The sequence below is a fragment of the Trichechus manatus genome, unplaced genomic scaffold (assembly GCF_000243295.1).
Source record: "Trichechus manatus latirostris isolate Lorelei unplaced genomic scaffold, TriManLat1.0 scaffold00101, whole genome shotgun sequence".
Classification (NCBI taxonomy): domain Eukaryota; kingdom Metazoa; phylum Chordata; class Mammalia; order Sirenia; family Trichechidae; genus Trichechus; species Trichechus manatus.
Window position 1 is genome coordinate 8,593,582 of NW_004444037.1, and position 10,805 is coordinate 8,604,386.

The window sequence follows — 10,805 nt, forward strand, 5'->3', positions numbered from 1 at the left end:
GCCCTTTATCAACACTCTTATTCAGCATTGTGCTGGAGGTCCTAGCCAGAGCAATTAGGCTAGAAAAAGAAATAAAGGGCATCCAAATTGGTAGGGAAGAAGTAAAAATATCTCTATTTGCAGATGATATGATCTTATACACTGAAAACCCCAAAGAATCCACAAGAAAACTACTGGAACTAAGAGAAGATTTCAGCAAAGTATCAGGATACAAGATAAACATAACAAAAATCAGTTGGATTCCTCTACACCAACAAAGAGGACTTCCAAGAGGAAATCACCAAATCAATGCCATTTACAATAGCCCCCAAGAAGATCAAATATTTAGGGATAAGTCTAACCAAAGACATAAAAGACCTATACAATGAAAACTAGAAGACACAACTGCAAGAAACCAAAAGAGACCTGTGTAAGTGGAAAAACATACCTTGCTCATTGATAGGAAGACTCAACATTGTGAAAATGTCAGTTCTACCCAAAGCGATCTACAGAGACAGTGCAATCCCGATCCAAATTCCAACGGCATTTTTTAATGAGATGGAGAAACAAATCACCAGCTTCATGTGGAAAGGGAAGAGGCCCCGAATAAGTAAAGCATTACTCAAGAAGAAGAGCAAAGTGGGAGGCCTCACACTACCAGCAATGGAGCAGAATTGAGAATCCAGACATAAATTTATCCACCTATGAGCAGCTGATATTTGACAAGCCCAAAGTCTGATAATTGGGGAAAAGTCTCTTTAACAAATGGTGCTGGCATAACTGGGTATCCATCTGCAGAAAACTGAAACAAGACCCATACCTCACACCAGGCACAAAAACTAACTCAAAATGGATCAAAGACTTAAATATAAAATCAAAAACGATAAAGATCACGGAAGAAAAAAATAGGGACAGTTCTAGAAGCCCTAATACATGGCATAAACACAGTACGAACCATAAGTAACAATGCACAAGCACCAGAAAAGAGACTAGATAACTGGGAGCTCCTAAAGATCAAACGCTTACGCTCATCAAAAGACTTGACCAAAAGAGTAAAAAGACAACCTACAGACTGGGAAAAAACTTTTGGCTACAACCAACCTGATCAGCGTCTAAACTCTAAAATCTGCAAGATACTGCAAAACCTCAACAACAAAAAGACAAATAACCCAATTAAAAAATGGGCAAAGGATATGAACAGGCACTTTGCCAAGAAGATATTCAGGTAGCTAACAGACACATGAAGAAATGCTCAGGATCATTAGCCATTAAAGAAATGCAGATCAAAACTACAGTGAGATATCATCTCACCCCAACGAGGCTAACATTAATCAAAAAAACACAAAATATTAAATGCTGGAGAGGTTGTGGAGAGACTGAAACACTTATACACTGTTGGTGGAAATGTAAAATGGTACAACCACTTTTGAAATCGATTTGGTGCTTCCTTAAAAAGCTAGAAATAGAAATACCATACGATCCAGCTATCCCGCTCCTTGGAATATATCCTAGTGAAATAAGAGCCTTCACATGAGTAGATATATGCACACCCATGTTCACTGCAGCACTGTTCACAATAGCAAAAATATGGAAACAACCTAGGTGCCCATCAGCGGACGAATGGATAAACAAATTATGGTGTATCCACACAATGGAATATGCACAATGATAAAGAACAACAATGAAGCCATGAAACGTCTTATAACATAGAGGAATCTGGAGGGCATTTAGTCAGTCAGAGAAGGAAAAATATTGTATAAGACAACTATTATAAGAACTCAAGAAAAGGTTTAAACACAGAAGAAAAGATTCTTTGATGGTTAGGAGGGTGGGGAGGGAAGCTGAGGGTTATTTACTAAGTAGATAGTAGATAAGAATTAGGTGAGGGGAAGCACAGGACACACTACAGGGAAGTCAGCACAACTGGACTAAACCAAAGCTAAGAAGTTTCCTCAATACAGTCAAACACTTGGACAGAGTAGCAGCGGTAGGGTCTGGGGACCATGCTTTCAGGGGACATCTAGGTCAACTGGCGTAACAAAGCTTATTAAGAAAATGTTCTGCATCCTACTTGGGTGAGTGGTATCTGAGGTCTTAAAAGCTTGCAAGCAGCCATCTAAGATGCATCAATTGGTCCCAACCACCTGGAGGAAAGGAGAATGAAGAACACCAAAGACACAAGGAAAGTATTAGCCCAGGAGACAGAAAGGGCCACATAAACCAGAGACTTCATTAGCCTGAGACCAGAAGAGCTAGATGGTGCTTGACTACCACCAATGACCACCCTGACAGGGAACACAACAGAGCATCCCTGATGGAGCAGGAGAAAGGTGGGTTGCAGAACTCAAATTCTGGTAGAAAACCAGACTTAATGGTCTGACTGAGACTGGAGGAACCCCGGAAAGTATGGTCCCTGGATTCTTTATCAGCCCAGAACTAAAACAATTTCCGAGGCTTACTCTTCGGACAGGGATTGGAAATGGACTGTGGGACATAAAGTGATACTTGTGAGGAGTGTGCCTGTTAGCTCAAGTAGATACAGGAGACTAAATGGGCAGCTTCTGTCTCGAAGTGAGATGGGAAGGCAGAGAAGGTTACGAGTTGGTTGAATGGTCATGGGGATTCGGGGTGGAAAGGAGGAGTGTGCTGTCACAGTATGGGGAGAGCAATTAGGGTCACATAACAAGGTATGTATAAATTTTAGTATGGGAAAAAAAATTTTAAAAAAACTCTTCTCCCTAGGAAGTGGAGAGGTGACCAGTGGTTTAAAAGTATTTGAAGCTGGTCTATTGTTATAGAGTATTTGTATAATGTTCTTCATAAATTTTGGTTGCAGTATTCTTTGAAAATATATTCACGATAAAATCTTTTCCTGCAGATTGTTTTTCAGCAAGGGACAACGAAGCTCAGTGTAGAAAAGAACAAAACCTCCATTACTAGTGACATTGGTATGCAGTTTTTCGACCCAAGGACTCAAAATATTTTATTCAGCACAGACTATGAAACTCATGAGTTTCAACTGCCGAGTGGAGTAAAAAGTTTGAATGTTCAAAAAGCATCTACTGAAAGGGTATGATTTATTTTCTTTGCCTTTTCTTGGAATATTAATGTTAGAGAGTTATTGTCCAAAGTTGTACATTGCGAGGGAAATTTTATTGTTAGAGTGATGTGAAAGAACATATTCCAGAATAGTGGAAAGGATTAGTTCCGTATCTGTCCTTAACTAGATTCTGTGATTATCATCAAGCTGTTTCTCTTTGTCTCTATTTCCACAGCTATAAAATATAAATAAGAAACACTTGCCTTCCATATCTCATAGTTGAAACTCTTATTTCTCCATCTCTGATAATAATTCTCATATTAATTTTGAAACTCAGCACTTTTTTTTTAATATTTCAGATTACCAGCAATGCTACTAGTGATTTAAATATAAAAGTTGATGGACGTGCTATTGTGCGTGGAAATGAAGGAGTATTCATTATGGGCAAAACCATTGAATTTCATATGGGTGGTAATATGGAATTAAAGGCTGTGAGTATATATATAGTTTAAGAGAATTTAATATGTGTATTAATAATAATAATAAATCATAGATATATAAATCTACACAGTGCAATAGTATGCTATTATTAAAATGATAGTTGCATATTTTTTGACATAGAAAGAAGCTCATAATAGATTAAGTGAAAGAAAGTTATGAAATAATTTGTGAAATATCTCATTTTTATTTTCAAAACATGTATGTTTATAAAAACATTGAAGAGTATGCCAGATGTTAACACTAGTTAGCTATGGCTAGTAGGATAACAGATTATTTTAATTTTATTTTTATTTCTGCTTGCCAGTATTTTCTCATTTTTTCCTGTAATGATCACATGTATAATTTTAAAAGGGAAAAGAATCCATCTAGAACAGAATTCTGAAAGATCAAAGTTAAGTATCTATGCCCTGAAGGTTTTTTTTCTTTTTATTGAAGATTTTTCATATTCCTTCTTGGATTTCATATCCAGTGTTATGAAAAAAAATAATTAGCAAATGTATAACATGTACTTTTATTTATACTTCTGTTATTAATTGTAAAGGAAAAAGGTTTTGCCTTTATTTTGGCTGTTAAGAAGTGAACATTTTTTTGTGCTTCAGGGATTATATTTGAACCTTAATGAGTATCATATTTCATATAAAGGAGCCACAAATCTCAAATACTTTTTATCTGTTTACAATTCTGATCAAAGCATAATTATTCAAAATACATTTTGGGCACCTGTGGTACAAAGGGTTTGCACTCAGCTGCTAATTTAAAGATTGGTGAATCAAACTCACCCAGTTGTAATGCGGAAGAAAAGGTCTGGTGATCTGCTTCCATTAAGATTACAGCCAAGGAAACGCTATGGAGCAGTTCTACTCTGTAATAACACGTGGGATCGCCATGAGTTGGAATTGACATGACAGCAACTAACAACAACACTATGTGCTATTAACTAAAGCTAACTAAATTTGTCTTACCAAGCATTAAATGACAAAAATGAACTTAATAAGGGCTTATAAATAGTCCTTTTCCTTTTTGAAAAACTTAATTTCATGATTTTTAGAAAAATAAGCTTTAAAAATTAAGTAATTCCTTCATTTTCATGAACAGCTTTTCCCCTAAAGTATAAATTCCCATCTCTCAATGAGAAAGATGAACATGAAGTATGATTCTTATAGAAACTCAGTAGCAGTGCGGGATAAATTTTGCATGTATTGCGTTAAGAAGCCATTCCTCTGAGAGAGTAATGTTGAAGAATGGCCACAGTGGGCTCTTGTCCTCAGCACCAGGAAGTCAAAGAAGCAAGAGATGTGAGTGATTTGTGCAGAGACCATTAGCAAGTTACCTAAACTTTTTTTTTCTACCTGAAATTTTTGGACTAATAATTCTTGCCCCTTCCTACCTTGTTAATATAACAAATATTAGAATACTTTAAAACACACATGCACGCTTAACAGTTTCTCCGTAGTTGAATTTTCAGTATTGAAAAAATAATTTGTTTTATAATTCAGTTAATATCAGTGGTTAATTTTAAAGTATATAAGCTAATTATTAGAAGAATTATATTAATTAAACTGCTTTTAAAAGATGAACTGCTTTAAGATACATTTTGAAGAGAGTAAGATTAAGTAATCACAAGATGGCAACATATGAACAAAATTTGAACATCAGTCTCCCAAGAATTAGGTTTATTCCAGATGCTACCACTATATAATCAATCAGCTGTTTTTATTACTTTATAACCAGCTTTCTCTCTTTGCTTTAAATGCCATCTATAAGCTCATGACTTCCAAATTTGTAACTCCTGCTCTGACCTCTCATCTGAGCAAAGCCTCACATTTCCAACTGCCTACCAACCTTCTCCCCTTGAATATCTAATAGACATCTCAAATATAACAAGTCTAAAATCAGACTCTTAATATTCACCACCTCCTGCCCACCTGCATTTCTTTCAGTCTTCCCATCTTGTTAGAGTAATACCCTACCAGTCCATCACAAAGCCTTCTGTCTCTGCCTTCAGATGATGTAGAGCCTGGCTGCTTCTACACCTCCACCGCCGCCGCCATGGTGTAAACCACCGTCATTTCCTGCCTGGACTGTTGGAACAGCCTCCCAACTGGTCTCCCTGCTTCCATTGTTTCACCCCTGTAACCGTTTCTCCTCACATCTGCCAAAGTGATTCTTTTTAAAAGTTCATGTCACTTCTCTATTTAAAGCCCTTCAAATGGTTTCCCAATGAATTTGAAACAAAGTCCAAAGCCCTTTCCCTGGTCATAGCACTCTGGCCCCTGGTTATTTCTTTGACGCATCTCCTACCAGTGGTCCCCGTCACTAACTCTGCTTCAGCTGTACTGGCCTCTCAGCTGTTCCTAGAACTCCAAGCACATCTTCACCTTGGGGCCTTTGCATGTCTTATTTTGTCTGCGTGGAGTGCTCTTCCCAATTACCTACATGGCTTACTCCCTCACTTCATCCGGGTTTCTCTTTGAGTATTACATTACCAGAAGGCCTTCCCTGACTACCCTATGTAAAATAGAACCCTCATCTGGTCACACTGTCTCTACTTACCCTGCTCTATGTTTCCTTACAGCATTTATCCCATCTGATGTCCTGTATGTCTCATTCACTTGTTTATTTTCTGCCCCCATCCCATTAAGGGAGCCCTGGGGGCACAGTAGTTAAGAATTCGGCTGCTAACCAAAAAGGTTGGCAGTTCCAATCCACCAGCTGCTCCTTGGAAACCCTATGGAGCAGTTCTGCTCTGTCCTGTAGGGTCGCTATGAGTTGGAATCGACTTGACGTCAACAGGTTAACCCCATTAAGATGACAACTTGATGAGAACATGGACTTTACCTGTTTTGTTTACTGCTGTGTCCCAGCAACTAGAATAGTGCCTAACACAGTAGGCACTTAATAATTATTTGTTGAATGAATGTAAGGTAGAAAGAAAGAGAGGAAAGGAGGGAGAAAGAGGTTTTGTTGTTGCTATCTGCTGTCACGTCAGCCCCCGACTCATGGTGACCCCATGCACAACCAAATAAGACACTGCCTGGTCCTGTGCCATTTCCATGATCAGTTGTGGATTGGACCAGAGAGAGGTTTAGGGGTCTCTGAAAAGAAAGAGTTTTATGGACCTACACTACAAGAATGTTCCTGGAGCTATAGGCTTGAAGAAGAGAACCTCTAGGCAGTTTCCTTTGGGTGCCTGGTCTTCAAAATTATATGGTTTGGAGTCTTTTCATTTATGGTAGGGCAAAATCATTGAAAATTAAAATTAATTCTTTCTAGGAGGAAAACTTTTTTTTATAATCATCAGGAACTTGTTAATTAGTAATTTTGTGTATTGATGTGCTTAGGAGTTAACAAATGAAAATGATCTGAGACTTTATTGAAATGAGTTATACACTTAGGAATTTTGAGTCATTTTAACTAATAATTGAGAAATAAATTGTGTTGCAAGTTTTTTGACATACATTATGGCCTAAATAAGCTAGGAGGTCACTAGTTGAATCTTGATGTTGGGTTTTTTTTTTTTTTTTTGGTCATGACTTTACTCTCTTACTGCATTATTTTCTTATTAATTTTCCAGCAAGTTTTATTTATTAACCTTTGTTCTGTCCCTACTCATGGAGGTAAATAAATCATAGTATTATTCTCCTAACAGGAAAACAGCATCATCCTAAATGGAACTGTGATGGTCAGCACAACTCGCCTGCCCAGCTCCTTCACTGGAGACCAGTTCAGTAATGGTGACTGGGTGCGCTACAAGCTCTGTATGTGTGCTGACGGGACTCTCTTCAAAGTACAAGTTACAAGCCAGAACATGGGCTGCCAAATCTCAGACAATCCCTGTGGAAACACTCATTAGAACCCTGGAGGTCATCAATATGTTCATATCTTGACTCAGTTTTTTTTTAAGAGTATGCATGCAAGTCATTGTTCTTTCAGAGTTTGTGATAACTCATTGTAATTATTTTATCTGCAGAACACTATTATGTTATCTCCATATTTAAAATATTCTGAGAGCCTAAATTCTAATACATTTTATTAAGCTGCATTGATCTTTAAATTAGTTCTCTAAAATAATTATGAGAAATGAGTTAAAAAAAAAAAAAAAAAGGAAAATCATTTAAAGAGGTGTTTTTAAAATTCCACTACTCTTTGCCTAAAGATTACAGGGCTGAGCAACTGTTTAGACTCACTGTAACTAAGCTCTTGGTAGCTCTAATGGATATGGACTCACTTAAGATGTTTAAAAGGTACACTGTCAATAAGTGTTACATGCTGTCTTTTGACTTCTAAGAGGAAAACAGATTTTTAGTGCATTAACTTTGAACCATATTCTCGTACACACATGTAAAGTCGTTACATAACTTTACATATGTGAGGTAGTAAGAAGTTGGTTCCTTAGCTTTGCACTAGGAAGAAAATATAATAGATTGTTTACTTGAAATAATGATAACTATTAAGTGTTCACAACGTGGTAGACATTAAAACACAACCTCAGCTTTAACTTTTAAATAATAATGATAGCTGTCCTTGCATCCTAGGCATTGTCCTAGGCAGTGCGTGTTTAATATCTCTAATTCTCACCACAACTCTGTATTATTATCCCAGTTTTACCCATTAGGAAACTGAGGATCAGAGATGTTAAGAAACTTGCCTAAGGTCCCATAGTAAGTGGCAGAGTTGGAATTGGAATCCAGGTGTGATTCAAACCTAGCGTATCTGATTCCAGATACCTTGTTCTTTACACTATCTGCACTGAATTTTTAATTATTTAAAACTCTAGAAAGATGAACAAAAACTAATTCAGACTTACCTAAGTAGATAAGAATAAAACAAGTGTGCTTACTCAAGTTAAAAGAAATAAATCTCATGGCAGGCACAGAATGACCTATCACTGTCAGATTTTAAACTGTCTTAAGCCAATTCCAAAATATTATACTATACAGAGGTCAAATTGGCCTAGTTGTGGGTTACCCCAATTTCCTAGCTGATAGGTCTTGGCACACTGGAGTACCTGAATGGGTAATGGGTATGCTATTTATACCCTCAGCCCTTGGGGTACCACAAGGGGAAGTGGGGAGACCACAGGTGCTGGGCACATCCTGCTGGCCAGGAGTGGCCTGGTGTATTTAGTCCATTGTGCCATACAAATATTAACCACGCCTTGAAAAAGTAGGGAAGCACTGGACTAAAAGGTGCTATTGCAGGAGATAAAACAAGTAATTTTTAAGTATGGAAATTTATCTCTGCTCCTAATATCACCATCCCATTGTACTTATTTACAACCCTCCACCCAGTGGAGTTTTAATGTCTTTTATATTTGATTTGAGAGAAACTCTGGTATTTATTATTAACACACACACATCCTCAGACACGGGGACCCTAAAGTAGTTTGCTGTGAAATGGCAGTAGAAATAAATCATAGGCCCCATCCTGCATTCATGTACAGCAATATTCTGTCATGGTCACTTTGAACTGTGTAGATAAGAAAAATCAATACAAAAAACTATTGGAATTCAATACTGTTACAGTTCTCTCTGATAGAAAAACCAAATACCTTAGAGATTATGAAGAGTCATTAAATTATACTTAAGTAAGGATTGTTTTCCCACCTCATACTAAGAGTGTAGTTTTTAAATGAAAAAAAAAGAGTGAGATTTGTGACCTCTGAGTGTTATTAGTTGTAATGATATTGAGAACCCATTTGAATATATTCACTATCATTAAGTATCTGAATGATATTCAGAACCAGCCCCTTGGAATTTTCATTTAGATGTTCAGTATCTTTTTAAATTGTACATTCATTACTTGTCTGTGCTGTGTAGATTTGTTTTGAAAGTTTCTTTAAATAAATATTTTTGCAAAAACCACAGAACACTATATTACAAGGTATTATTTATTGAATGTAATTCATAAAATAGTCTGTTTTTACTCCTCTTTGGCACGTACTTGGGTTTTTGATACTTTTCCATTAAGTACTTTTGACACGAGAGGATATTTTGATGCTTTTATAGAGTTGATTATTAAGGTGACAGGTGATATCATTTTAGAACACCTAACAGGCAGTGCTAGCTTTTTCACTGCAATGTAGTCCTGGAAAATACACTGGAAAGCAGAACAAGAACAAACCGTCCATTTTACCTGTGACCTATTTTGATCAACAAAGCTTCAGTTACTCATTCTTGTCACCAGATGGTGCTTTTCTCCAAACTGAACCCCTAACTTTGGCTCTTCCTGCTGGATGTTCGTCTCTTCAGTGACTATTGAAAGGACAAGCAGCTGACTTAGGGTAGGTGTATGATGAAGACAGGTTCCCAGGAGGGAGCAGACACATGCTTGTTGAAATAGTTGCAGTATTTTAGAGATGGATTGCAATGACAAGAGAGACAAATGAAAGAAATGCAAGATATTTTTAGACTGTCTAATGAGCAGATAGGAAAAATGCAAAACAACATGTGGGAGCTCCCTGTACATGGTCTGCAATATTTAAACATCTTTGTATTCTTTTTGCATTATTGAAAAACAAAGTTTATGTGACAGTTTTGATGATGACAAGTAGACGTTCTACCTAGTGTTTTTTAAGAGGGTGAGAATGACCACTGAAATGCTGATAATTTTAGTAATCTTTTTTAAAAAGTGTTGAGAGGGGAAAAGATTACAAATTATGCTGTACAAAAATAAACCTGTAAATCTGTTTCAGATTGCTCACTTGAGTTTCGGTTAATTCAATTTGTAACAACTATTAATGACCTCTGTTTAAAATAAAGAGTCTGCCAATTGTTTTTTGTTAATTTTTTTAATGGTGTAACAGGATTCTACTTAACCGTGCAAAACTGATGAATTTAAATATGACTTGAGAATGGGATATCGTCAGCGCTTATAGAACCTTTCTGGAAGCCTAGAAAAGTCAGAAGGTTGAACACTCCTAGGCTGGATAGTCCCACTCTGTGCATTGCAGAAGGCCTCTCTGCTGTGTCCCTGGGGAATGTGCACACTGTGACCTTGGCAAGTGCCAAGCCTGGGGATGAAAGGGTGAGGGGTTGCCACAGGATGGGCTCAGTGGGAGGATGGGTGGAGCCTCGAAGGCTCAGGTCTAAAATCCCCACCTGGCTTGAGCCAGAAATAGACCTTTGAAAACTACCTATGGATCTTAAGGTATGCCTTTGAAACAGTGTTACTATTGTGTTCTTTCTGCATCTTTAGTCATCACCAAAAATAGCCTCTTTTGCTTTTTTTCTTAATTGTTCTGTCAACTCCTTTTTTGTTTTGTTTTGCATAAGACTGGACTCAT

At 37.1% G+C, this 10,805-nt stretch overlaps 1 protein-coding gene across 1 annotated transcript in view; it reads left to right on the forward strand.

Annotated features, from left to right (window-relative positions):
* Positions 1-7,624, forward strand: part of SGCB (sarcoglycan beta) — an 18,002-nt gene extending 10,378 nt beyond the window's left edge. Inside the window, exons 4-6 of the mRNA XM_004382907.2 lie at positions 2,858-3,049; positions 3,379-3,510; positions 7,170-7,624. Coding sequence (XP_004382964.1) covers positions 2,858-3,049; positions 3,379-3,510; positions 7,170-7,373 — 528 coding nt within the window. The 3' untranslated portion in view covers positions 7,374-7,624. The remainder of the gene's footprint in view (positions 1-2,857; positions 3,050-3,378; positions 3,511-7,169) is intronic.
* The last annotated feature ends 3,181 nt before the right edge of the window (positions 7,625-10,805 follow it).